The sequence below is a fragment of the Agelaius tricolor genome, unplaced genomic scaffold (assembly GCF_023055355.1).
Source record: "Agelaius tricolor isolate 1412-34295 unplaced genomic scaffold, bAgeTri1.0.p SCAF_11, whole genome shotgun sequence".
Classification (NCBI taxonomy): Eukaryota; Metazoa; Chordata; class Aves; order Passeriformes; family Icteridae; genus Agelaius; species Agelaius tricolor.
The window spans coordinates 26,302,592-26,330,161 of record NW_027269271.1 but is presented as its reverse complement, the minus strand read 5'-3'; the positions used below and the strand labels follow the sequence as shown (position 1 = coordinate 26,330,161).

General features: G+C 56.5%; 3 protein-coding genes and 1 non-coding gene across 9 annotated transcripts; all 4 read right to left on the bottom strand.

Moving 5' to 3' along the window:
• Positions 1-868: 868 nt before the first annotated feature.
• PCSK9 (proprotein convertase subtilisin/kexin type 9) lies at positions 869-6,221 on the bottom strand. 3 transcript variants are annotated; one of them, XR_011680659.1, is made up of 13 exons: positions 5,517-6,192; positions 5,241-5,426; positions 5,015-5,138; positions 4,700-4,833; positions 4,229-4,370; positions 3,958-4,145; positions 3,662-3,845; positions 3,237-3,407; positions 2,747-2,898; positions 2,491-2,650; positions 2,066-2,247; positions 1,337-1,848; positions 869-1,048 (listed from the first exon to the last, which is right to left on the bottom strand). XR_011680659.1 is itself a non-coding variant. In XM_071436811.1 (12 exons), the coding sequence occupies exons 2-12, from the start codon at positions 5,391-5,393 to the stop codon at positions 1,687-1,689; spliced, it is 1,752 nt and encodes a 583-aa protein (XP_071292912.1). In that variant the 5' UTR covers positions 5,394-5,426; positions 6,132-6,221; the 3' UTR covers positions 869-1,686. The 3 variants fall into 3 exon arrangements, 2 of the variants coding, with proteins under 2 accessions (XP_071292912.1, XP_071292911.1); XM_071436811.1 differs by having other exon boundaries at positions 869-1,848; positions 6,132-6,221; XM_071436810.1 differs by having other exon boundaries at positions 869-1,848.
• Positions 6,222-7,774: 1,553 nt separating this feature from the next.
• TRNAG-CCC (transfer RNA glycine (anticodon CCC)) lies at positions 7,775-7,845 on the bottom strand. The gene has a single exon. It is a non-coding gene; the product is annotated as a tRNA-Gly (tRNA).
• A 2,371-nt stretch (positions 7,846-10,216) lies between these two features.
• BSND (barttin CLCNK type accessory subunit beta) lies at positions 10,217-12,994 on the bottom strand. Its single transcript, XM_071435634.1, has 4 exons — positions 12,821-12,994; positions 11,771-11,850; positions 11,200-11,448; positions 10,217-10,472 (listed from the first exon to the last, which is right to left on the bottom strand). The coding sequence occupies exons 1-4, from the start codon at positions 12,992-12,994 to the stop codon at positions 10,217-10,219; spliced, it is 759 nt and encodes a 252-aa protein (XP_071291735.1).
• Positions 12,995-14,617: 1,623 nt separating this feature from the next.
• On the bottom strand, positions 14,618-26,106 carry TMEM61 (transmembrane protein 61). 4 transcript variants are annotated; one of them, XM_071436806.1, is made up of 4 exons: positions 25,950-26,106; positions 25,678-25,863; positions 16,449-16,849; positions 14,618-15,131 (listed from the first exon to the last, which is right to left on the bottom strand). In XM_071436806.1, the coding sequence occupies exons 2-4, from the start codon at positions 25,744-25,746 to the stop codon at positions 14,834-14,836; spliced, it is 768 nt and encodes a 255-aa protein (XP_071292907.1). In that variant the 5' UTR covers positions 25,747-25,863; positions 25,950-26,106; the 3' UTR covers positions 14,618-14,833. The 4 variants fall into 4 exon arrangements, with proteins under 4 accessions (XP_071292907.1, XP_071292906.1, XP_071292909.1 ...); XM_071436805.1 differs by lacking the exons at positions 25,678-25,863; positions 25,950-26,106 and adding exons at positions 20,318-20,346; positions 20,472-20,664; XM_071436808.1 differs by lacking the exons at positions 25,678-25,863; positions 25,950-26,106 and adding an exon at positions 20,738-20,892.
• Between the last annotated feature and the right edge of the window lie 1,464 nt (positions 26,107-27,570).

Here is a 27,570-nt window from a genome sequence, read left to right as displayed (position 1 = left end):
ACCCTCGGTGTCAGAGCTGTCCAGGAGCTCTCAGGCTGACATCCCTTTTTCTTTTCTGCCTCTTTGTGCAAAATTCAGGTTCCAGCTGAATGAAATTGTGGGCTGTAATTATGTCCATGTTATATAATTACATGTTTGGATTAGGGTTGGGCTTTTGCCAGCTTCAGTTAACAAGTAAGAATTAGTTTCAACCTTTCAAAGTGGTATTTTGTGCTGGGTGTGTCTTCTCTTGCCAATTAAAGCCAGAGTAACAGAGCTGCTGGGGGCTTTTGGGTGGGGAAAAACACCCAACCCAGCCAAGTCTGACAGGTTAACCTGGAGCTTGTGGCATCAAACTGTGGGGGTTTTTCATCTATCCTCAGATAACACCACAAAAATTACATATTGTAGTAGCAGGAGGCTGCTGAGCACTGAGAGAGAAGCGCGACCCAGCTTTGGTGGCTGCTGGTGCTTCTCAGCCTTTCCCTGCTCTGAGCCAAGCTTTGTCTCCTTCCTGGGGCTCCAGCCCTTCCCGAGTGAAGGAACAGCAGCAACCCAAGTTCAAGGGCACATTCCCAAAGCTGGCCCATGTTTGTTTCCATAACTGGAACTGTTTCCCCCGCACCACTGTTGTTAAAACAAACTCCTGGTCTTGTGAGTGTGGGGACAACACAGTGGCAGAGCACAGCGCAGCCGTGGGCAAGGCTGTCTGTGCCAGCTTCCAAAGGTGCCAGCTGCCATCCAGGAGCACCTTGGGCCCCAGGCAGGGATCAGATCTCACATGAGGCTGCTCACAAAGCAGAATCCCTGCTGGATGGGTCCCCCTTCCCTCTTCCAGACCAGCTCCCCAGGGGGATGTCTATGAAGCCAGACAAAAGACCACAAGAGCACAGGTCTATGAATTTTATTTTAAAAGGACATTTATAAAATGCTCGTTTATAAAACTCCAAGTAAATATTTAAGGTACAAATGTAAAAACTAAGGTGCTATGAAAGATTTTCTTCATTCTGGGGTTTTTTAAAGGAATTGCAGCTTCCTACGGTCCTATGTGTCTTGGGAAGACCTGAAACTGTTAACACATAACACCAGCAGATCATTAACTTTGACTCAACAACAAAAAAAGCACTAATGAAGCAGTAGCTGACTGTAGCAATGCAGATAAAAATCTAATTAACCAAGCAGGCTGTTTAAACTAAAGCCCTTACACTTGACTCAAAAGTAAAGAAATCTCCTAGGAATACGATTAGGCAATTATAAAACTGCCCCAAAATGGCTAAACTAAGATTTTCCAGGTGCTAAGTAGCATTAGCTGACAACTAATGAGCAACTAAGCAGGAAAGGAAGGAGTGATCCTCACAACACTTTCTTCTTTAAAAAGCGGTGGATTTTTTCTATGTTGGGTGACAACACCATGGCTTGTTCTGTCAAGGTGTTTATAGGCAGGGAAAGGATTCTGGGATGAGTCCAGTGATGGGAGAGGGCTCCAGCTGCATGGGGGATGCTTGGAGAGCTCTTGCAGAGCCACCCTGGATGCTGGCCCTGGATCCTGACCCCGCTGTGTGCAAGGGGGAGACGAGTTCGGATCAGCTGCATGTCAGAGCATGGATTGTTCTGGAAACCCTGGAAAGGCACCGAGCCAGGGACACACAGGTCCAGCAAGGCCTCCATCCCTGCTGTGCCCCAGGAGCCTCCCCTCCAGCTCGGCCCCTACTGCCGGCTCCGGCAGCAGATGGCCACGGCCACGGCCGAGCTGCTGCCAGGGCCAGCGGTGGCCACGCAGGAATTGTCCTCAGTGTGGGCTCCCACGGAGCTCTGGGACAGGGTGCTACAGCCTGTCAGTGTCCAGCCATCCTCACAGGACACTGTCACCTAATGGGGAGCAGAGGTCACCATCCAGGGGTCAGCACAGGGATGCCCATCCCGATGGCCCCACAGCTCAGGGTGACGTGACTGCTGCCACCCGTCCCATCACAGCTGGGGACAGCAGTGAGGGCTGGGGTTGGGACAGCCACACCCAAAAGCCACCAGGGTGGCAGAGGAACATGCAGACACAGCAGCATGGCAGAGGAGCATGGCCCATCCCTACCTTGTCCTCGTGTTCCAGGGCCGTGCGCTCCTGCAGCCGGCACTTGAGGCTGGCACTGGGGCAGCAGAGGGCGTGTGCCACTGCCCCTGTCCTGCTGGCACAGCGGCTGGGGCCCCTCCCCAGCCCCTCCTCGGGCCTGCCACCAGCACCCAGCACCACGGATGGGGAGTGGAAACTGCACCCTGCCCGGGGGAGAGGGGATATGGGCACAGGGCAGCCATGGCAGCATCCCAGCACACACAGTGGTGCCAAGGATGTCCCCAGAGAGCCCTGAACCTTCCCCCCTCCATGCACACAGCACATGCACCCCTTCCCTGCCACCCCAGCAACCACACCCTCCCTTTTACCCAAATCCCAGAGCGTTTCTGGTAGAAACACCTTTGTCCATCATGCCCAAAGGTCTAAGCCTGTGTGTTGGGTGTTACCGGTCAGCACGTGTTCTCCTGGGGAGCACTGGGCCCCCTCGGCCCCCGGGGATCCGGCCTTGATCCGGCACCCGGCCCTGGGCCATGTGCAGCACCTGGCGATGGCATAAACGCCCTGGCCCCCGCTGTGGGCCACGCACTGCCTCTGCCCGTGCTTGTCCTGTGCATGGGGCACACAGTGTCACCTCGGGGGCCGGGGACACCCCTCGGAGCCCAGCGGGCCTCCAGGGCAGCAGCTCCGCTCTGCTCTGCTCACCTCCATGTGCTCCCCCAGCCGGCCGCCGCTGCGGGAGAAGCTTGAGCAGCTGAGCATCTCCTCGGTGCTGGCACAGCGAGCCACGGCCCTGGAGCGCCGGGAGAGCCCCGAGCGCGCCGACCACACGGAGCGGCAGAGCAGCCGCTGCTCCTCTGCAACGGGGCCGGGGCGTCAGCGGCAGGGGACACCCGCAGTGACACCCTCAGTGTCACCCACACACCCTCAGTGTCACCCACACACCCAAAGTGTCACCCACAGTGTCACCCAGCGCCCACGGCACCGACCAGGCTCCATCTCGCCCATCCCTGCCAGCGGCTGCAGCCAGGCTCAGCCGTCCCCGCACAGCTCGGGGGACATTCCCTGCCGTGCTTCCACCCCAGCTCTGCCAGGCTCAGCTCGGGGGACATTCCCTGCCCTGCTTTCACCCCGGCACCTCTTTCCTGCTTAGGGCAGAGCTGTGCGAGCACCCAGCGGGCAGCGAGCTCCTCACCAGCCGCCAGCCGTGCGGGCAGCCCCGCCACGCTGTTGGGCGTCTGCAGGCGCTGCTCCTGCGGGATCCAGGCCGTGTCCACGGCGCCCTTGGTGGAGAAGCGCAGGAGGCGCTGGCGGAGCTCGGCCCGGCTCAGCCGGGGCTCGGCGCTGAGCAGCACGGCCGCGATGCCTGCAAGAGCCCGGGAGGCCGCGGTGACAACCGGAGGGGACAGAGCCGCCTACGCGGCGCTCCCGTGGGCGGCAGGGCTCCAGAGACACGGCAGAGGCATCTCTGCAGCCCCTCGGGAGCGCTGCTCAGGCTGCAGCGCCCGAACGAGACACACCAGCCCCGTGAGACAGGGAGCACAAAGATGCCCCCAGCCCGGGCATGCCCGGAGCCCTGTGCCAGCACCAGCCCTCCCTGCCCCTCGGGGCACAGCTCGCCTGCCACATGCGCGGCCGCCTGCGAGGTGCCGCTCCGCGCCGTGAAACACGTGCTGCAGTCGCTGGAGGCGCCGACGATGTCGTCCCCAGGGGCAAACAGGTCCACGCAGCGGCCAAAGTTGGTGCCCAGGGTGCCGATGGAGGCAGGCCGGTCCTGGCTGTCGGTGGCACCCACCGTGATGACCTGGCAGTGACAGCACGGGAGGGGTGGCGCGCCCAGCCCCAGCCCGGTGACCCGGGGCATGACCCGCAGGGATGAGGTGGCACCCCAGCCTCAGGGTCCCCCACAGCCGTACCTCCGGCTCGGATGCAGGCGAATAGAGGCAGGCATCGTCCTTGTAGTTGCCGGCAGCCGCCACCATGACCGCTCCGGTCCGTGCCAGCCGCCGGCAGCCCGCGTTCAGCGCGGGGCTCAGCGCTCCGGCCAGCGGCAGCAGCACCACCCGCGGCCGAGCCTCCAGCGCCCTCCCGATGGACTCCAGCGCTGCGAGCGGTAAAACACCATCAACACCATCGCAGGGAGCTCCGGGAGGGATCCTGCTCCCCTCGGGGCACGGGGTCACTCACCCATGAGGGTGCCGCTGACGGTGCCTTTCCCCTGGCAGTTCAGCACCCGGAGGCTGCGGATGTTGGCGCCCCTGGCCACGCCGGCGTCGCGCCCGCTCAGCACCGCGGCCACGTGGGTCCCGTGGCTGTCACACTGCCCGGCCTGGCACGGGCACCGCAGCTCCGTGCCCATTGCAGCAAAGCAGGTTTGCAATCCCACAGCGTGCCCCCCATTCTCTCTTACCCGGCACACACCCGTGCTACCCTAGAACACTTTCCTAGAGAGAAGCCCTGCCCGACTCAGCCGTATCTCCAAACACACCACCTTGAGGGTCCCAATATCCCCCAGGACCACAGCTCCTGTTGCCCATCCTGCCCAGCATTTTGGTCCAGGCCAGGTGTCTCCCTTGTCCTGGAAAGCCTCACAAGCCCAGCCAGGATTTGGTGGATGCAGGGAGGTGCTCTGGCAGCACGTGGCAGCTCAGGACTCACCTGCCTGTGGAAGTGGGTGCCATCCTCCTCGGGGATGCTCTCGAAGCCAGTCACAGTCACCCTGCCCTCGATCTCCCTGTGGCTGCTCTGCACGCTGCTGTCCAGCAGGTAAATCTCGGCCAGGTCACCTTTATCTGCCAGGGATGCAGCAGGGGAGAAGGGCAACCTCCATCACGGCCAGCCCAGGCCACCTGGGCTGCTCCCAAAATGCATCTCCAGACCCGCAGCACCATGGGGCAGAGGAATATTCCCATCCCTCAAGGAGAGGGGATCTGACTCTCCCTCAAAGCCCCCCTCACACACCCCAGCGCTTACTGGGAGGGCTGTAGGAGCCCGAGCTGGGCTGTGGCCGCAGGATCCTGCCCAGGTTCCAGGGAATGCTCTGGGCAAAGACGTAGGCATCCTCCTCAATGTACTTCACGTGCGGCAGCTTCAGCGCCTGCGGGGAGGACAGAAAACTCCTGTTTGCCCCCAACGCTGGGGCTGCCACCGCCACCGGCGCCCAGTGCAGCTGCTGTCCCCTGCCACCACCCTGTCCTACCGTGTCCAGGACGTCGCTGCTCATCCTCACCAGAAACGCGGGCAGGAGGTGGAAGAGGTGCAGCAGCTCGGCCAGGTGTCCCCGCCGAGCCGCCCGGGCCTGCAGCCGCCGGGCCGTGCCTCGCAGCTCGGCCTCGCTGCCCGCCCGCAGCATCACCACGTAGCGCCCGGGCAGCCGCCACGACGCCTGCGGGGACACCGGGATGGGGTTCGGGACACACAGACACACAGACACACACACAGGAGCGTGGCTGTGCCCCCTCCCCACGCTCCTCACCTTGGCGGCGCGATGGAAAGCAGCGGGTCCCGGAGGGGCGGCCCCGACGGCGGCTTCCCCTTGCTCGGCCGCCCGCAGGGCCAGACCCAGCTCCGCCAGCGCCAGCACCAGCGCCAGCTCCAGCCCCCGCGGGGACATCCCGCACCCCACGGGCAGACGGGAGACGCCGGGACCCTCGGGGCCGGGGGTGGCACTGGCGGGGAGCCCCTGCGCGACCGCCGAGGGGCCGGAGCGCACCCGCGGGACCGAGGGGCCGCTGCGCGGTGGAAGGGCTGGAGCGGGGCCGGGGAGCTGGAGCGGGGCCGAGGGGCCGGAGCGCACCCGCGGAGCGCACCCGTGGATTTGAGATCCCGGAGCGCACCCGCGGATTTGAGATCCCGGAGCGCACCCGCGCAGGTCCCGGAGCGCACCCGCGCAGGTCCCGGAGCGCACCCGCGGATCTCAGATTCCGGAGCGCACCCGCGGATCTCGGGTCCCGGAGCGCAGCGGCGGGCGCGGCTCGGTCTGGCCGGGGCTCAGCGCGGATCCCGCCGCGGCCGCGGCCCCACCGGGCACGCCGGGCGGGTTAAGCATTAACGGGGCCGAGGGGAGAGGGCGGATGGGGCCGCTGCTCACCCCGAGTCCCGGCGGATCGCTGGGGGCTCTGGCGAGCAAAGCGCAGCCGCTCAAGGACTGCTTTGAGAAAGGGCTGAAAGCTTTAATGTGCCTCCTACTGCCTCACTCCACGAATAATTTCCCGTGAAATCCTCTAATCCTGTTTGGGCATTTTTTACAGAGTCGTCACACATGGCAGATGCCCTTTCTGCGGGATGATTTCGGCGCTTTCCCGCGGGTCCCCACGCCGCTTCCCACCTCTGCCCTCCCGCAGCATCGCGATCCCACGCTGCCCCACATCCCCAGTGACCTTCGGCAAACCCCGTCCCTGCTCCCGGCTCTTCAGGGAAATAGGAATTTGTGGTTTTGGCTGGTTATTTATAAGCTCCTCAGAGGTTAAATGTTTATATGGATGCACACGTTTTATACAGATGTGTGTGTTTGGTATGGTTTGTATGAATTTATGTTTTACATGCTGTACATGTTATAATTATGTGTGTGGTTTGTATGCACATATATGTTTTATATGGATGTGTGTGGTTTGCACCCACCTATATGTTTTAAATTATGAACGTGTTTTATAATTATATGTTATTTATCATTATCCATGTATTATTTATAATTATAATTAATTTTAAAATAATTTTATAATTAATGGTTTGCATGGGCATTAATGCTTTATACAGGTGTGCATGTTTTACAAGGATGTGCATGGTTTATATGGATGGGTGTGTTTAATATGGATGTGAACAGTTTGCAGGGGAAATGTTGATTTTTTTAATGAGAGCCTGAACTCTGGTTCGTGTGACTGCAGGGACACCAGACCCGGCTTGTCACCCCTCTGCTGCACAGAGCTGACACTGGAAGGGGTCAGCCTTCAGGACACTGATCATGGGATCAAGCCTCACTCCTGATTTTGGCTCAGCTTCCTTAGTGCTGCAAAGTCCCACAACGCACCACAGGGGCCTCAGGAGGCTTCTGAGACAGCAGGGCACAGGGGGACCCTGTCTCAAGGGGGACAGTCTCCTTCTCCCTGCCGCCTTTCCCTTTTGCACAGGGGACAGCCTGTGACTCAGGGGACAATCCGTGTCCCAGGGAAGGATGGAAGGAGCCCAAAGAGGAGGGAGGGGGTGGCAGAATTCCCCAGTTTCATGTGCATCCCCATGTGCTGAGGAACCCATGGAGATATTGGAAGCCTGGGAAGGGATCTGGCCCAGCTCTCACACTCCAGGAGTGGGTATCTGCAGAAAGTTTTGGGGTGGTTTTTTTTGGTTTTTTTTTTTTTTGTTTGTTTGTTTGGGGTTTTTTTGGGTTTTTTTGGGTTTTTTTTTTGTTTGTTTTTTAACTGAGAAATTATTCATAAATAGCCCAAAATTTGCACCTTGTGCAGGAGAGCTCTGTTTCAGCCCTGGCTCCCTGTGGAGCTCACAGCGAGTGTGTCTGTGTAAAGGTGGGGAGGAAGGAGAGAGCAGAGGAGGCATCAGAGAAAATCTCAACAAGGGGGAAGGGCTCCTATAATCCCTGCTGCCGTCCCTCCGCGGGGAGAGATCGAGCATCCCGTCGGCAAAAAGAAATGCTTTGTTAGCACCTGAGGGATTTCCGCCACCTGTGTAATAACTTCAGGATAGCAGTGCTACATCACCTATATAGTGGAGATACTGTCCTGCACCAGCCGGGAATCGAACCCGGGTCGCAAGAATGGGAATCTTGCATGATACCACTACACCACTGGTGCGCTGGCGTTATCTGCCCCCCGCGGGGTACCAAGGCTGGGCCCCGTCCCCGTCCCGCGTGGGCGCCACCGCCGGCCCCTCCTGTCCATTTGCCCCCATCCCCGCGGGTCACACGCGTGACCAGCGTGAGTGCCACCGCCACCAGCCCCTCCTGTCCATTTGCCCCCATCCCCGCGGGTCACACGCGTGGCCAGCGGGCGCTGCCCCCTGCTCGGGCCGAGCCGGGCCCGGGGCTGCGGGCGGCGCTTAATGCCATGCAGGAATGTGCCAGATCCCACAATGTTTAACCTCGGCCGGCGCGGGAGCCGAGTCCCTGGGCTCCAGGATGCTGTGCCGGGATGGGGGATGCACTCCCAGCTGCGGGAGAGGGTCCAGGCTCCGTGTCAGCCCCTTCCCCAGCCTCTGCCGGGAGAAATGCTTCTGAAAAACAAATTTCTTTTGCCAAAAGTGAAAGTGAGTGCCGAGCCATGAGGTAGGAATCTCTTCTGTGAGGAAATTCTGGGAGAGTGCTCAGCCTGGAGAAGAGAAGGCTCCAGAGAGACCTTAGAGCCCTTTCCAGCACAGAGACTACAGGAAAGCAGGGAGGGACTTTGGATCTGAAGTGATGGCACAGTTTTCCCAGGGAAGCTGTGGATGTCCCATCCTTGGACACATTCAAGGGCAGGTTGGACAGGCCTTGGAGCAGCCTGGTCTGGTGGAAGGTGTCCCTTGGAATAAGACAATCTTTAAGGTCCTTTCCCAGCCCAAACATTCTGTGCTTCTATAGGTAAAAGCTTCTGGGTCTCCACCAGATTCCCACACTCCACAGGAGCAGTGACACAGTGACACCCTGCCCAGGGCACCCTCTGAAACTCAGTGAGATGTGGCTCCATCCAAACAGCATTCCCAGAGCCACCACGCTCCCCCAGCCTGGGAAGGACAGGCGGGAGCTGGGTCCATGCAATCCATCCGGAAATGCTTCCCCTGGAGAGCAGCTCACAACCCCGTGCCAGTGTTTAGCCAACACTGCAGCCTTCATTCCCCACCCTCCTGTTGGCCATAAACACCCCAAGTGCTCCCTGCCCTTCTGCTTTGGTGACACCAAGGTGAGCCCAGGGTGCAGCAGTGTCACAGGGTGTGACACCAAGGTGAGCCAAGGGTGCAGCAGTGTCACAGGGCTGTGACACCTCAGGCACAGCCTTTTCTTTGCACAGCCTGCACTGTACCAGCCAAGCACAGGACATCCCTGCAGGGCTCTGTGCCCCATCCCCCTGGGCTGCTGGGGGACAGCTTTCCCCCGCTTTTCCACCTGGGGGGTTGGAGCTGCAGGGATTTTTAGCTCCCTTCCAGCTCAGTTCTGTGATTCTATGGGATTTGCTGAGGTCTCCTCTGCCAGCAGATGTGTGCTCCCAATTCTTCTGGGGCCATGCCAGGCACAGGCAGACCCAGCCCAGCTTTCCCAAAACAGAGCAAGGGACTCTCACAGCATCCCCATGCTGTTGGATGCTTTGATGCAGACCCAGTGGCTCTGGGGAGGCTCAGCCTCACCCTGCAGTCCTGAGCAGCCAAAGGTTGTGGCTCCCAGCAGCTCTGCCATCTCTGTGTGCTGGGGACAGGTTTGGAGAGTCCCTGTGCTGTCCCTGTTGTGGTGACAAACAGGCTGAGATCCACCCACGTGGTTTGGGACAAACACTTTTTATTCACAGGAAGTCTGGGGACGGTGGGTGCCAGCCTGCAAAGCCACCTGCAGCTGATGACACCGACCCAGCAGACTGTGCAAAGCCACCACCTCAAGTGCCATCACCGGGGCTTTGGCTCAGCTGTGTCCTCCTCCCTGTGCCCCAGGAGTGCTGGAAGTGGTCCTTGTGCAGGAGACAGGGGACAGCACGATCTGTCCCCTCCATCACCCCTCTCCCAACCTGGCTGCCTGCTGCAGGAGATTCTGGATTGAATTTTAATTTCAGCAGAGCTCGGGTAAGTGGGAAAAAGACTTTGAGGACATCTCTGCCTGATAAAACCCACCTGCCCTGAGCAGGTTTTACCCACCTACACCTGATCCTGTTCCAAACAGCAAGGCCAATCCTTTCCCTTCCCAAGCACAGCACTTAGCCCAGATCCTGCCCAGCCCAGCTTCTCTGTGCCCACCCAAACGGCTCTGGCAAGGATGCCTTGTCCCATATTCTGTTGAATTCAGGGGCTGGGTGTTCCCCCTTTGGCTCTGGGGGAAATCACAGCCTCTTGAGTGGCTGGGTGTGCACAAGGGGTGCAGCACAGCACAGGGACAGGCAGCATCCTGGGGCCACTGCACTTTTGGGGACAGCCCCCTTTCCCCCAGGCTACGACCGGTGCATCCCCTCCATGAGGTGAGTCCAAGTGGCCATTCTTCCCAGGAAATCAGTTCTCAGGCTCAGACAGGCCATCGCTCTCCTTGAGCAGAGCATCCGGCTCCTCCTGGAGCCCGTAGTAGAGATCGTCCTCCCTCCCGGGGCCCTTCCGGGGGGCTCGGGGCTGCTCTCCCCGCTCCGGGAGGCCGGCATGGTTGGAGCAGGGCAGGCTCCGGCTCTGCGGCGCGGGGCTGCCGGGCACGGAGCCCTCCAGCGACGGCGTGTCCATCTCCTCCAGCAGGGATGCCAGCGGAGCGTCCCCCGGGCTGCGGGGACACCGAACACCAAACGCGGCTGGGCAGGAGGTGCCATCCCCGGCTGTCCCAGCATCACCACTGCCCTGGCTGGAGGGACTTGCGATGTCTGTCCCTATCCCAGCCCTCGGTGCCTGCTTTTTTGGGGAAAACCTGCCTGCCAGGTTCCTGCTGCCCAGGGGCTGAAATAATGGTTGTGCTACCATTTCCTAAACCCGCAGCTGGGATGGGAAAACAATGCACCCATCCCAGCTGTAGCTACATTTTGGCAGCTGCCCGTGTGCCCTGAACAGTGACCCCCATCACTTGCAGAGCCCTCTGGGACCTCTCAAACCAATGTTTGGGCATCATATGTGGCATCTGGTTTGAGGATGACGTGCTGTGCATCTCATTTCTATCAAAGTCTGACCAGAAACTTTGGGGTTATTCTTGTTAGGGACGCTGTTTATATTGATAAAGTGAAATAAAAGCAAAATGCGAAAATGCAATCATCAAAATACAAATTACAACCAAAGGCCATCTAAACGTCCTCCTGGGAAATAATTTGGTTCAGAGAATCCTTGTGGCTTGAGACTCCATCCCCACCATTCAGTGGGGCCAAGGGTGTGGAGGCTCAGTGCTGTGACAGCAGCAAAAACCCCTCAGCATCCTCTCCCTCCCGCCAATACTGGGGGTCTGATCCCCCCATTTTCACCCCTCATCCCAGCAGTGCCACGCCAGGCCCGCAGGCATCACCTACCAGCTTCCTGCTGCTGTTTCCCGGCGGGACGGCAGCTCCTGCAGGGGCTCTGCAGCGCCGTGCAGCTCCCGGTGGATCTCTGCCCTGGCCTGCAGGGATGGCTGCGAGCAGCTCCGGGGCCGGGGGGGCTGTGCCCGGGCTGGGGCTGGGCACACCGAGCTCACCTCCTGCCTCTGGACCTGCTCGTAGGATGGCAGGCTCTTCTCGTAGGTGCTGCTGGCCTCTGGCTTGGGGCAGGGGGAAACCAAGCTGCAGGCAAAGGGATAACAGGGTGCTGAGCAAACCTGGGCCCCATGGAGCTGGGAGATGCTCAGGCACGTGCACACAGGGCTCCATCACCTGAGGGAGTGGCTTTAGAGGCCACCAAGGCCGTGTCACTGCCCACACCAGCAGCAGAGCCAGGGGATGCCTGCAGGAGCACCACTGGGTGATGCTCTGCCTCCCCCAGCGTCCCTCAGGCTCAGCCTCTCCCAGCCTGATCCCTGCTTGGCATTTTGTGTTGTACCAGGTGCAGCTGTCCCCGTGTCAGAGCCTGTCCCCAGGGCACACACCACCCTGCTGTGGGACCCACCCTGTGTCCTTGTGTGGCAGCACCGTGGGTTTGTGGTCCAGGAACCGCTCGGCCTCGAGGTCCGCAGGGACAAACGTTATCTGGGGGAAAAGAGAGGCAGAGCCCAGGGCTGTGCTGGGCAGCACAGGGACCCCGGCCCTCAGAGTGGGGAGAGGGCCAGAGTGTCCCTTCAGCTGGGCTTAGGGTCTTTTCCCACCGTATTTGGACGTTTTCCTTGGAAATGGCACTTTTGAGGGCAATCGGTAAGGAATGAATGAGTCCAGCACAGCCCTGCTCTCAGTGCCTTTCACACGTGTCCCCAAGCCCAGAGGGAGTCCCAAGGCCCACACAGGAGGTCAGTGGTCAGGGACCACACCGAGGGTGTCCCATCCTTGAGCCTCCAGCACGGTGGCAAAGCCACATGTCCCTCCTGGCTGGGGCTGAGCTCAGCTTTGAGGGGAGCTGCTTTCTGCTCCACCCCAATCCTAGAGAACACAGCTGCTTCCAGAGGTCCCAGCTGGTCCTGGGTCCTGAGGTGGCTCCCCCACATTCTGGAGGGCAGCCAGGTTGTTGATGGGCCACCCAGCAGTCCCAGATCAGTCCTGCAGATGCCCTCTCCTGGAAAAAGCCCTTTTCTGCCAGAACCCTTCCCAGGGCGGGGACGCGTGGCTGCGCTCCTGCCGGCTGTGCCCTCTGCCAAGGAGACTGCCAGCTGAGTGCCCCCCCGACCTCCACAGCCACCACAGTCCCTTCTTGGGAGCCCTGGGAGCCTGCCAAGCCCCAGAGCCCAGGGAAGGGCAGCGTGGGAGAGATGAACACAAATTTATTTCCTTGGGTTTGTTCCCTGCTGCCTGTTTGAAGCAAAGCCCCAGGCTCAGGGGTGAAGGAGATGAGGCACATCCTGCAGGCATCAGCAGGGCACAAACCTCCCAAAATAATTCCCTTTCCAGATTGCTGTAACTGGCTTTCCCTGGGGAAACTGAGGCTGCACATCCACAGCAGCCAAAGCCCCCCAAATCCAGCCCTTGATCTCCCCAAAGTTCCCAGCAGCAGCAGCAGGAAGGCTCCTACCTTTGGGTAGCACTGACACATGCTCCATGTGATGCCCACGGCCACCAGCAGCACACCCAGGACACAGAAGGTGATGTAGTACTGGGGCTTTTCCATGCTCATGATGAACATGCCCAGCATCACCAGGAAGAAGCCCAGGATGATGAAGCCGTAGCGGAAGCTCTTCTCTGCCATGGGCTCCGGCTGGGGGAGGCAGGAGGGGAGATTTTGGGAAGCCCGTCCACCTGAGGCTGCTGAGCACCCCTGCAGCGTAAGGCAAGGAGTGGTTTCTCTCTCCAGAGGCTGCCAGGAGCTGCACGTCGAGCTGGTCCTGCCCAGGGCTGAGCCAGCCAGTTTTTAATGGGTTTGTAATGAATGCAAACACTGCCCTGCCGTTCACACTCCAGTGGAGCCACCCAGCACGTGTCCGGGTAACCTTCCCTGCAGGCACCCTCAGCCAGACCCACACTTTGGGAAGGGACAGGGATAACCTTCCCTGCAGGCACCCTCAGCCAGACCCACACCTTGGGAAGGGACAGGGATAACCTTCCCTGCAGGCACCCTCAGCCAGACCCACACCTGGGGACAGGGATAACCTTCCCTGCAGCCCCACACCTTGGGAAGGGACAGGGATAACCTTCCCTGCCAGACCCCACACCTTGGGAAGGGACAGGGATAACCTTCCCTGCCAGACCCCACACCTTGGGAAGGGACAGGGATAACCTTCCCTGCCAGACCCCACACCTTGGGCAGGGACAGGGATAACCTTCTCTGCAGCCCCACACTTTGGGCAGGGACAGGGATAACCTTCCCTGCAGCCCCACACCTTGGGAAGGGACAAGGGAGCACGGCTGCAGGGATGGGGACCCGCAGACCAGCTGGTGCTGCTGGGATTTTCCCAGCCCTGGGCACTGGAGCTGGACTCAGTCATAAATCAGAGCTGGCACAGCCCCAGATGAGGGGGATGCCAGGGCCCAGCGTGTTCTCAAGGGCTGCGGGGCTGCAACAGGAAAAGAGGGAGAGCTCCAGGGTCATTTTGGAGGCTGGGGTGTTTGGAGCAGACCCTGCCTTGCTCTGGCTGAGTGCTAAGGCTGCCTCACTGGGCTGTGAAGGAGGAACTAAAGCCAGAAAAGGATGGAGTGAGGTTGGTCCACTCAGGGAGAGTAAAGACAAAGTGTCCCTGTGCCCTGTGTACATTAGGTTGGAGCTGGGGTGTTTAAAGGTGTCTCCTTCCCAGCACACACCCGACAGCCAGACAGAGTTTGTTTTATTCCCTTGATTTATTCCCCTGTTTTATTCCCTTGATACACCTGGTTCACGACAAATAATTCTATTACAAGCAGTGTGTTAGAGGTGGCTGTGGCTCCTGTGGCACTCTGCAGCCCTGCAGGGCCACGGGGGGCCCGGGGCAGCGCTGAATTGTGGTGGGATGCAGGAGCTGGCAGCTGTCACAGCTGGCCTCTCCTCTGGGCAAGGCTGCACACCCACCCGAGCAGGGCAGGGAGGAGGGGGCTGTGCCACTCAGGATGGCTTTTCCAGGAGGCTGCTGACATGCCAAGTGCACTGGGATGCTCTGAGCACAGGCACGACCCACTGAGCATGGCTGGCACCAAATGAAGTGAGGCGTGGGCAGTCAGCATGTAGGGAAACAAGGTGGAAGGGATGGGGACAGGGCTGGAAGGGGCATTCACAGGGAAGTGAGTGGTGCAGACAGAGCTGGGCTTTCTCTGCCCAGATTACTCAGTGTGCTGCACATTTATTATTGAGTGGGCAGGCCTGACAGGAGCTCCCCAGGGTGAGCAGGGAATGCAAAGCCTCTGAAACCAGCAGTGCTTTTATTAAAAATATGAAAGCTTTCAAACATGCCAGCTACCTTTGGTGCTCTGAACACATCTCCCAGCGCCGGAGAGCCGGGCAAGCCGGGCTGACCCTCCCCACTGCTCGCCCACCCTCCTCTCACCCCAGGTTTGGGGCTCAGTTTCCAGCTGGGACCCCGGGCAGCCCCGGCAGAGTCCCGGCCCGGGCTGGCGGCGCTCAGAGCCCCCGCACGATGATGCTCTCCATGATGTTCTCGTAGCTGGGAGGAGGCGTCGCCTGCGGCTCCTGGGGCTGTGCCGGGTCCAGCCAGGAGGGGCTGGGGCGGAACAGGGCGCTGTCCGAGGAGCTGCGCCGCCGGCCGCCCTGCCAGCCCTCGTCCTCCTCCAGGTAGCGGTACAGGGGCGGCGTGAGCTCCTCCTTCCTCCCCGGCGGCTGCACAAAGGCCGGGGCAGCGTGGGCTGGTCTGCAGGTCAGGGCTTCTTCATAGGTGGGGATGGCGCTGGAGTCCCAGGAGCTGCGAGGGGAGAGGAGGAAGCCCAGCAGTGCACACCATCAACATCCCAGCATCCAGCTGGAGCATCCCAGCACCCAATGGAGCATCCCAGCGCCCAGCTGGAACATTCCAGCACACCTGGAACATCCCGGCACCCCTGGAACATCCCAGCACCCAACTGGAACATCCCAGCACCCAACTGGAGCATCCCAGCACACCTGGAGCATCCCAGCACCCAGCTGGAACATCCCAGCACCCAACTGGAGCATCCCAGTGCCTCATTAACAGGAGCATCCCAACATCCATCAACCCCATTGTCTGAGCATGATTAACTTGTGTACTGTGGACAGCACACGGGCAGGTTTTGCTGAAGTGTCATGGGGTGACCCTGTCAGCTGCTTCTTGGCATCCATGAGGTTTTCAAGAGGGTCCCAGGGGCAGAAGAGCATCCTCACCATGCCCAGCCCCTAACTGACCCCCTGCAGAACAGAGGCTGCTGACAGCTGAGGGGGCAGCTTGGCACAAGGACCTGGGCAAGGAGCAGGGACCCCAGGTGCCCGTGGTCACACCCTGCTCCCAGGCCAGCCAGAGCCCTCCCTGCCCTGGCCAAGCTGCTGCCACTTCCAGCAGAGCTTTCCTGAGCAAACACAGCTCATGCACAGGGAAAACATCTGACAGCCTCTGCCCTGCTCCTGGCCCTGCTTGCCCCAGGTGCAGCCCCAAAGCTGGGCATGCTGTGAAACCAACTCATCACTGCAGGTGGAAGCCAGCCCAGTGTGCTGGGGAGCAGCAGGCAGGGGAGGGCACAGCTTGCCCAAAGGAAAAGCCATGTGCTCCAAGGAGAGATGGAGCAGGGCAGGAGAGATGGAGCAGGGCAAGGAGAAATGGAGCAGGGCAAGGACAGCTGGGTGCAGGGCAGGGAGAGATGGAGCAGGGCAAGGAGAGATGGATGCAGGGCAAGGAGAGATGGAGCAGGGCAAGGACAGCTGGGTGCAGGGCAGGGAGAGATGGAGCAGGGCAAGGAGAAATGGAGCAGGGCAAGGAGAGATGGAGCAGGGCAAGGAGAGATGGGTGCAGGGCAAGGAGAGATGGAGCAGGGCAAGGAGAGATGGAGCAGGGCAAGGAGAGATGGGTGCAGGGCAAGGAGAGATGGAGCAGGGCAAGGAGGGGGTGGGCAAGGAGGGTTGACATTAATGAGCAGGAGCATCTGCTCGGGGGGCAGGAGGAGAGCACAGAGCAGGGCTGCTGTCCCTAAGAGCTCACCAGCCAGCAAAGTTTAGGCTCAGACCCATCCTCCCCCTGTGCCCAGCCAGGAGCTGGCAGGGACGAGGTTCCCACCTGCAGTTCCACTTCTCCGCGGGCTCCGCCGTGAAGTACTGCAGGTCCCGGGGGAAATGGTACTGGTAGCGCCGGGACACCACCCTGGCGTTGGCCTTGACGGACCACAGGAGGCCGAAGATGAGCAGGATGCCGCCGATGCCGCAGCAGAAGAAGCTGACGGAGCGCAGCAGGGCGCTGGAGGAGGAGGAGCTGGGCACGGCCTCGGCATCCCGGGGGGGCAGCAGCCGAGCCCCGCTGGCCGAGCCCACCTCGCCGTCGCTCCACCAGGCGAAGCAGAGCGTGCCCGTGACCAGCAGCACGGCCCCCGTGATGGTCAGGCCGTAGCGGAACGAGGCGGCGGCCATCCTTGGGGAGCAGCGATTAGCAGGGGACAGCAGTGAGGCAAGGCATGAGAGAGCCTGGAAGACAAGAAACGCGCCAGGTTTGAGAGGGAGAAGTTCGTGGAAGAACTGCCAGAGGAGAAAATTACTGGGCGAAGATATTATTATTTTTTTTTAATTACTATTATTATTATATTTTATTGTTACTAGTTTTATTTTATTCTATTTTATCATTAATTATATTATTATTTTATTATAGTTAATATTTTATTTTATATATTATTAATAATGTTAATATTAATATTATATTTTCATTTTTACTATATTATTATTACTATTGTTGTTATTATTGTTATTATTACTATTACTATTGATATTATTACTACTATTATTATTACTATTATTATTATTATTATCATCATCCATCAGAAGGGGCATTTCCACCATCTCAGATAGAAAGCCCGTGGGAAGAGCAAAGTCAGCACCAGGTTGGACCCATAAACTTCCTTGTAAAAAATCCCAATTTTCAAGGAACAGCACAAAGGCAGGATGGACACCCTAGCTCTGGGCGCTCTCAGAGCTCTTCTCTCTGGGTTTTATTCCAGACTTCCTCCCAGACTTGGAGGAATGCCAGCTGGGTTTCCTGGGCTTTCAAAGCATGGCTTATGGAAGAGGTCAGAGAGAGGGACATAAATTTAAGATGTCATCACTTCCAAATTATCAGTGTGCTTGTTTTCTCCTCCAGAACTGATGACATTGGAAAAATCTGCTCAATCTTCATCCACATGAAGTTTGGCACACAAAACCTTCCTTGCCTGGGTCAGCTCCAGTGCAAACTTTCTCAAGCTCCTGTCAAAATTGATCCTGAAGGTGTTATCACCAGCTTCACCCTTCCTATCAGGGTGGTTTGGGGTTGGTTTGACAACCAAACAGGTGAGCTAGTGCCACATGTTCCTGCTGGGTGGCCCTTCTCAGCTAAATGTCACATGCAGAGAATTTCCCTGGTGCTGGAAAACTTGGGGAGGGGGAACTGGTTCCTGATCTCAGTCCCCATTGCTTTCTCCAGCAAACAGCAGGAATCTGCTCCGTGAGCTTGTGCATCCCCAGCTCCCAACTAACCAGGGAGGCAGAGAGGTCCCCCCACATCCCCTCTGCTCACTGCCCAGCAAGAAGATGCAGGCTCAGCTCCCACTTCTGAATGGACAAAAAGCTTTGGATCATGAGGGAATGAAGCACCAACACCCCCAAAGAGATCCAGTCCTGGGTGGCTGCACTGGGAAGGTTTGCCATGGTGGCAGTGCCAGTGGAGAGCCTGCACAGAGCAGGAGCTCAAGCAGAGGCTGGTGGGCAGGTGGATGGCCCACACTCAGCTTTGCCTCCATCACCTTGCCTGTGTGTCAGCAGCAGGACCATAATGTGGTGGCTTTGGTGTCCATTCCTCCAGGCAGGGCTCATCTCCTGAATTGTACCCTGAGGTCTGAAAGGGCAGAGCCAGAGCCAGGCAGGGAGCAGAAGTCCAGCAAGGACTTGGTGCCATCAAGGTCAGGTGGAATTATGTTATTTCAAGGTGTTATTTATCAGATGGGCCCGCTAAATGGAAAGGCAAATTACCTTGTACTGAAAAAAGCACTACCTGATCTAATCAACATTTAATGAAGGAATCTGATGAGAAGTGAGATTTGGGAAAGCTGAAGGAGTGGGAGCCCCAACAGCTCAGTCCAGCTTTTGTCCCAGGGTCACAAGCCCAAAATGCCACCTGGGCTGGCTGTGGCCAGTGGCCATCAGCTGGGAAGGCAGTCCTGTTCCTGGGCTGGGAAAAGGCAAAGCTTCCCTCTGTAATGGGGGCATGTTTGGATGCTCCCTCCTGAAGGGTAGGGGCTTGGCTGAGCTGAGATGGAGAAGGGACTGTTGGAGATGGTGTTAGATGCTGTCAGGGGTCAGCATCCCCAAACCATCACTGAACATGAGCAGGACACAGCAGAAGAGCTGGATTCAGGTTACCTTGCCTCTCTCAGGAGAGCACAGGGACCCCACTGACCTGTGAATGCAGCTCCTTTGGACAGCAATGCATTTTCAGGTAGAAATTTCAGCATATTGTTTAGACAGAAAAAACAAACAAAAAAAAAAAACAAAACAAACAAACAAAACAAACAAACAAAAAAAAACATCACCCAAAAAACCCCTACAGCAAATCTCAATCCAGCTGTGTGGAAATGTCAGGTCACTCCAAACTGAGACACTGCACTGAACCTGCACCAAAAGCTGGAATGTTCACCTCCTGCAACAAACACTCTCCTCATTCTGGGGTCGGACTGGTGAGGTTTGGGAGCTGCTCTGAATCCCCTGGTGAGCTTTAGCAGTTGCTGTGATTCCCCTGCCTGGGCACGGGGAATTTTGCCGCCTCCAGCACTGAGCACATCTGGGAGAGCTGGCAGCGAGGGGGAGGAGGAGGGAAGGAGGAGAAGCCTCCGATGGAGGAGCCTCTGGGAGGTGATGGATTGACAGCTCGAGAGAATAAACTCTCCTCTCCCTCGACGAACCCAGCGCGGCGCAGGGAGCTCCCCCAGCCTCCCCGCACGGGCGGGGGCAGCTCCGCCGCGCTGGTGACATCGCCACCGCTGGGTGACAGTGCCACTGCTGAGTGACAGTGCCACCGCTGGGTGACATCGCCACCGTTGGGTGACAGTGCCACCGCTGGGTGACAGTGCCACTGCTGGGTGACAGTGCCACTGCTGGGTGACATTGCCACCGCTGGGTGACAGTGCCACCGCTGGGTGATATTGCCACCGCTGGGTGACAGTGCCACTGCTGGGTGACATTGCCACCGCTGGGTGACATCGCCACCGCTGGGTGACAGTGCCACTGCTGGGTGACAGTGCCACTGCTGGGTGACATTGCCACCGCTGGGTGACAGTGCCACCGCTGGGTGACAGTGCCACCGCAAGCCCCCTTGCCAAGCCCCCTCCCGGGCTGCCACAGCTCTCCCGAGCCTCTCTGAAGGACCCGCGGTGTTTTCTCAGCACGCCAAGCGCTGGAAGAAGAGCCTGGGGGAGCAGGGAGCGAGGTGCGAGGAGCGAGGGCCGGACCCCAGGCTCCCGCAGCCTCTCCGGGCTCCGCGCCGGGGCACTCAGCATCTGCACTGAGCCAGATGTGGCTCTCCCTCCCCACGAGCATTCCCGGCACAAGTTTTCACGGAGCCGCAGCAATTGCCGGCTCTCAAACGCCCTTCTCCACTCTTCGAGCACCCCTGACATTTTGTTCGGCCCTGTCTCGTCCTCTGACCTGTTCTGGAATAGTTTCCCGGGGAATAGATTTGCACGTTTCATGTACAAACAGATAATGTTGATAGTTTACATAGTTCCAGCGAGCCGCTGAGAATAGCAGCCCCCATATAAAGTTATGCAGATGGTGATTCATAGGGTCTACTAAGCATTACTCAGAAAAACGCTCTTTTCAAGCAACACGAGAAAAGAAAAGAGTTTTGAACCTCTCCCACCGCCATCAAGCAGAAATCCACCTCCACACCCGTCCCTCCACGGCACTTACAGTCCGTCCTTCCGTGCGGGGCTGGAGACCTTTAACCACGGAAGAGGAACAGAAGAGATGCACAGAAGAGACGCACCAAACAAAGCGTGAGCGCGTCTGTAGGGAGATCCCTTCCTGCCTTTATCCAAATTTGTTATTTTGTTGTGACTATTACCAGTGAGGGCTTGCTCCCCATTCAAAGCAAAGTAGCAGCGATGCCTTGGAAGAGCTTCCAAGAACTCCGGTGCGCTCATCCTCCCGAGGCAGGTGCGGACGGAGGAGAGCCCGTGCGTCCCCCCAGCCGGGCTCTGGGGCTGTGCCTGAGCCCCGCGTCCCCTCCCCGGCGGCGCCCGTCCCCGAGGCACCCGCGGGGTCTCTCCCTGGGCGCAGGGGTGCCCGTGTCCCCTCCCGTGTCCCCCCGTGTCCCAGCCGTGTACTCACCGCCGCCGGCAGCCCCGCTCCGGAGCGGCGGCTCCGCCAGCGCGGCCCGCGGGGCGGGCGGGGCCGGGGGCGGGCGGGGGGCGGCGGCGGCTCGGGGCGGGCAGGGACCGGAGCTCCCTCCCGGCACGGCACGGAGCGGCACGGAGCGGCACGGCACTGCCCGGCTCCTCGCAGCCCGCTCCCGTCCCGTCGGGGCGCGGCGCTCCCGGGATTTCGGGATGCAAAGCTCCCCCTGCGGCTGGGGACATCCCTGCTGTGTCCTGTGTGTGGGACACCCACGCTGCAGCACGTCAGGGTCGCTGCCCCGGCCTTGCTTTGTGACCACTTCAGTTCGCCTCAGCTCTAATGCTCTCCTCAGGGTCGCTGCCCCAGCCTTGCTTTGTGACCACTTCAGTTCTCCTCAGCTCCGCGTCAAAAGCTAATATTGTCCCTTTTCCTCGTTCATGGAATTAGAACGGTTTGGGTTTGAAAGGACTTTTTAAAGGCGATATAGTCCAACCCCCCTGCAAGCAGCAGGGAAATCTTCAACTAGATCAGGCTGCTCAGAGCCCCGTCTCACCTGGCCTTGAATGTTTCCAGGAATGGGGCATTCACCACTTCTCTGTGCCAGTGTTTCATCAACTTCACTGTAATATTTTTTTTTCTTTATAGCTAATCTAAGTCAACCCTTTTTTAGTTTAAAACCATTGGCCCACAGCACTCAGGACACCTGGATATTAAACAAGCTGAGGGTGCTGTGATCTGAATTTCAGGATGGTGGGTATGACAGCATCTGGATTCAGGCACGATTCCTCCTCACAGAGCTGGAGGGAGATTTGAGCAAGAGCTGCTGTGCTGTGCTGTGCTGTGGCTGTGCACCTCACTCATCCACAGATGCACAGATGCACCACGCTGCCCTTGGGCTGCAGCTGAGCATCACTGACAGGCAGAGCCATTCCTATGGATACGCTGGGCTGCTGCTCCTGCGCTGCTTGGAGCTCCTCAGCTCACAACCAGCTCACAACCAGCTCACAGCCAGCTCAAGGTTTACCTGCACGTGCTGCAGGGACTGATGCAAAGCCCCGCTGTGGAATTCACATCTGCTTCATACGTGATGAGAAGGCACTCAGCCCAGCCGAGAACCTGTGGGTGTACAGCTCCATTTACCTGCAGCCACTGTGGAGTTTTACAAAAGGCAAACTGGGGCACACGGAGGGCTGGCTCACCCAGGAGTGGCCCTGCAGCAGGCTGGGTCTCCATCCAAGAGGAGCATGGGGCAGGAGTCCCCAAGGCCAGCACCCAGTGATGTGGGGGCACTGTGAATCAGCAGCCACTCTGTTGAAGGACAGTAAGAGAACTTTTTCTGCTCAGATATTGTATTTAACTGAAATTTGATTGTCAAACAGCATCTGAAGCACTTCAAAGTGGTGTCAGTGCATGGCTCCATGCTATTCCCAGCACAGGGCTGCAGAGGGAGATGGCTTTGTGCCCTTTATGGGTTTTTTCAGCCCCATAACCATCCACAACCTTCTACCTTGCCCAGAGATCTGGTCTGCAGGCAGCCAAACTCATGACAAATATTCCACCACAAGGCAGAGGCTGGAAGTGCTGAGTGCTACCAGCACCTCTGTCTGCTTAGCAGCACCTTGGCCAAAATGTGTTTTCCCTCTCTGAGCACTTTCCTGCAGGTGGACAAGGTGCTGCAACATGGGGCACAGGGAAAAGGCTTCTCCAGAATAAAGACAGAATATCTGTGCAAAACATGTGAAACATCCCATGCACAGTGAAACTGCAGCGGAGAAAACAAGGAGATATAAAAGACAGTTACAGCCCCTGCAAGAACAAGAACAAAGGAGGAACAGGGAAGGAGATTGTTCCAGTAATTGCCTCCCCCAGGTAAGGATGCTGAGCCTGAGCAATGCTGCTGGCACAAAAAAAAATGCTGCTTTTTGATTCATTGTTCACCTAATTTTGCTGCTGCAGCAAATCACATGTAAAATAGTGCACTTCACTGTATAATCAAGATAAACAAGCCAGCTTTTTCATTAGGGGTGTGTGTGTGCAGATGCATACACTCTCTGCCCTGTCACGGCAGGGTGGGTGATACCAAGAGCACCAAGCCAAGAATGAATTTGGATGCACCAAATCCAGAGCACAGGCTCCCTGCCAGAATCCTTATTTGTGGCACCTGGGCCAGGTCACAGTGATTCCTTCAGTGATTTGGCACACAGGACACTCATCCCACGCCCAGCTGCCCCCAGCAAGCACCTCTGGTCACACCCCCTGTGACAGAGTCACTAAAGATCCACTGGTGTGGCTTCAGGGGTCACATCTCTGCAGGCACAAGGTGTCCATGTTGTCCAGATCCATGGAGAAGCCATTCCCAGGGGCTGGCACACCTCGTGTTTCCCTGCTCACTTATCAGACTGCCAGGCTGATAAGGGGCTGCAGCACACAGCCATGAGGATGTGCAGATGGGAGAGATTTCCTGCATCCAGCACGTGGAAAGCAAAAGAGAAACCTACTGCTGTTTATCTTTGCCTTAATTTGCATCTTCTTAAAATGCCTAATTAGTCGTGCTAGTTGATATACTGGCTCAGGCACTCCTACTTCATCCAGTCAGCAAACCCAGGCTGTGGAAATATTTGTCCTAGGTCTTCACATGAGGCAACATTCACGGGTGTCCTTTGGGGCTGAACCTGCAGCTGGACATGGATCTCTCTGTGGAGGTCCTGCTGCAGGGTTTGGGAGCCCTCCTTTGTGGTCTCCATCAGGAAATGCCAAGCATTTGGATGTCAAAGGGGATCAGCCCCCTGATCCCCTCAAGGGGTGTGTGGATTTTTGGCTAGTTCACCTAGAGCTACTCCTGCAGACCAGCTGTGGTTTTGACCCAAGACTTTATTGAATGCCAAAGTCCTTTTTGTACCATAATATGTACTTTGTAATATACCTTATTATTTAGTTCCAATGGCTTCACTGAGTTTGAGTTATAATAGGAGAACAAGATGTGTATGAAGTTGTTTGATATCAGTTTCTGTTGTGGTTCCTCCACTAGCTATGTCCATCATCTAGAAAGCCACTGGACCCAAAACCTCTGAGTGTTTTAAAGCTTAAATGTTTGTTTACTCAACTTTAATGATGTCCCAACCAGCAGCCTGTAAATCTGCACCACACTGAGGAGCACAACTGTGGTGGAAGGTTTTGGAAAGGGACTGGGAAAGTACGGATAGAACTGTCCACAGAGGACTTTATGGACAAGCAGTGTTCTCAAATTCCTTCATCTCCTTGTCTGGGACTTGTGTCAGTACAGGAGCACCTGGCTGAGGTGCCAGCTCCTCCTGGGGCTGTTGTGTAGAGAAATGGGTGTGATAAAGCTTTAGGTTTCATGTAAGGGAAATTTCTGTGTTGCAGATGAGGACACAAGCACCTTCCCAGGGGCTTTCCAACAGAATCTGCAAAGGATTTGAAATTTGCCCAACAAGGGGTGGGGGAAGAAAAGAGTTAAATCCTCAACTCAGCCTTTACTCAGACAAAACTTTTCCTGAGCTCCCGGAGATTTTTGCCTCGGGGAAGCCCCGTGTCTGAGCTCTTTCTTTCCCCATGAAGAGGCACCACGGCTGTGTTACACGTGGGTAACCCACCATGCAGCGTGTTTTACACGCCACAGCTGCTGCAGCCCTGCTGGAGTGTGAGCTGCAGTGAGGAAACATTGATTTCCAGCCCTGTAGGCTCCTCAGTCGAGCCTGATGTCAGTCCCATCTATCACACCTGAGCAGAGAGAGCCAGGGGAGACATGCCCTGGCTGCTGAAGCACAGCAGCAGCTTGCTTCACTCCACACATCGGATATCTGAGCTTGAAGCTCCTGTGTATCCTTGATTCCAAATGCTGATGTTCAAAGAAGCAGAAAGAACTTTGATTAAACACAAAACTGGCTAAATTTGCTTCCCAGTGAACTCAACACAGCTATGCTGACATCCCCAAGACCTGGTGCTTCTCTGTGCCTCTGCTGCATGCAGCTATTACAGAGCTCCCTAGGGAGCAGAGAATGGGCTGGGCTTTGTTTATCTTTCAGCACAAAAATGCAAAAGAGAATCTCAAAGCAGCATTAATTACAAATTTTAGAGGAAAAGGGTGGAGCAGCCATCCAGCTCTTCTGGTTGCCACCACATGTGAAGTCCAACACACATCTGTCCCAGATGTTCCAAGCTGTTTTCCTTTTCCAATGCCCTGCATTATCCCACTGCCTGCCTTGGCATCAGGCTGCCCACAAGCACTTGTTCACATCAGTGTGCTGTGCTGGGAGGTTGCTGAGGACTAAAATGCTGCCAGCAAACCTTGCAAACATTTTGTTGGAAGCATGACAGCCTGGGGAGAGACACAAAGAATGGCTGAGAGGAGGAGGGTTCCAAGGTTTCTTAAAGAATCACCAGCTGAGGTATCAGCAAACACAGATTTAATACAAAGGCGACAGCACAACAAAGTTTGTTGGCAAGGTTCACTCTATTACTTACTAATGGTTAAAGCACAGAGAGAAAAAAAGCAAACAAAAGATCCAATGTCAATCAATCCAAACTGATAGAAAACACAATATTATCTATGTGAAAGCTGGGCTGGGGAGGGGGAGACAAAAGGATAGGAAAAGGTAAGGATAAAAAGGAATACATCCAAAAGGCACAACAGTTCTTCAATAAACAGCTTTTAAACTTAACAGCACATAAACTTACCAGAGTTCATTTATGTTGTCAGTCAAGCCAAACAATACAGCAAAGGATTCATATAGGATTTACTATACCACAAGAGTAACTTACCTACAGGCCTAACTTCCTTCCAAATGTAAAATACTTCAGAATCCAGGAGAGCAGCATTCCCAGGACACTTGATGCAGCATATGCACACCAACATCAAGAGTCTGCACAAGACACCTGTAAGGAATTCCCTTCTAATTCAGTGAAACACTCACCTGGGATGCCTTTGGTGCCCTGCTGTGCCCAAAAGCCTGTCTGCTTTCTTCACAGCTCATCTGCAACATCAGCTGCTGACCCAGCAAGAGCTCTGTGATTTCTGCTGCACACCTTGCCTCGCTTTAACCCAGAACATTTACATCTCCTTACATGGGTTTCTAGGTAACTGAAGACAATTTGAAACTCTGCAAGAAATGACAGGAGGTGAGTTTGGGAAATAACAGGCTGCAGCTTCTCTGTAATGGCATTAAAAGAGTCAGAGGATACCAACACTCATCTCCAGTGCCACAGCTCCCTCAAAGGGGAATTTGCCTTGCACTCTGGTTAGCTCTGTGGTGTGAGGCTCTGAGGAGACCCCACTCCTGATATTCTCCTGATTTCTGCCTGAAAGGAACAGCACTAGCAGGAGATTTCTCCTATGGAGGTTTACGAGCAGGTTGCTCCCATCTCTTCCCTCAGTCTGCAAGAGAAAAACTGACTCAGAACTGACTTGGAAGAACGAGGGGGATGTGAATGTGAGTAACAGGCATTTGCAAAGATGCGTGTGAAGAAACAGCTGGAAGACATTGCCTAAGTTAGCTACCTTCAGACTGAAAAGAAAGGTCTCCATTTACCATCTGCAGATGACTTAGATCAGCACCTCACAGAAAGCACCCATGAGCAGCATCCCTGGGACACCGACCTGCCATCCCACATGGAGAACACAGGGTTCCCTGCTCCACCTCCCTGGGAAGTCCCCCAGGATCCAGAGAGTTAATCTTGCTCCCCAAAAAGTATCCTGCACTTTTCTTTGGCTACTTATCTTACTTGAAAAGGTGTGGTTTCCCTCCCCTGGCATTTCTGCTGTGACAGAGAAGTGTCAGCTCTTGGTTGCCTCACAGAGGGATGAAACTCTCCTGCCCTGATTCACTCTGCCAGTTCCAGCATGAGGGAAATCCATCCCAGCCCTATCACCTTCATTAGCCTGGATGTAAGCAGACACCTCAGTGCAATAAAAGTTCAGAGCTTATTACAGGCTCTGAGCTGATACCATAGATAATGGTAATTAACTGCTCTGGGATGACAGTGGTTTATTGCTGCCTGATTTCTCAATGATTTCCTTAAGCAGTCTGTAAAAAAATAAAAATGGGCCTTGCCAAGGATGGAGAGGGCAGGAGGAGACAGAAAGCAGCTGAGTCTGCAGCTCAGCACATGAGGGGCTTGGAAGGGCACCTGGAGTTTACCATGAGCTGGGAGCAGGATCAGTGCATTTACCCATTCTCAGATTTATTTATGAGTTTCAGGGTTTCTCTGGATGGGTATTTAAAGGCCACTCTTCCCCATGGACAGGGTGCTGCAGCGATCATATTTTGATGCTTACTGGAAGTATGAAAAAAGTGGGATTTGGTTGTGTCAGGAGGTGCTGAAATTGCTGTCTCATTTTACTAGGTATGGCTCCAACCAATTCTGCCAAGCTGGATTCTACAGAAATTCCCTGTATTAAAGGAAACTGAGCAATCACATCCTCATCACCTTCCATGCACACACCTTTTCCAGCCACTGATTTGCAGAGCTGAGGACCAGTCAATTTATCCAGTCCTCAGCCTGAAAATCGTTCTGTATCTCCATGAGATGATCCACACATGGGAGCACATCTTGTTCTTCTCCACAGAAAGGGGCAGGAACCTCTTCTCAAAGCCTCCAGCTTCCTTCTGCTCAGTTCCACACACGTGGGAGTCGCTTCCAAGGCACATCTGCTGTTGAAAGGAGCCGAGCAACGTGGAGGGAACAAAAACTGGCAATCAGCTTTCGACCTGATTTTGTACTGAGTTTTCTAGTGGAAAAAAAAGGACATTTGTAGTCTATCAGCATAGCACTGAACCACGTTAAATACGCCTCCATTTATCTTCAGT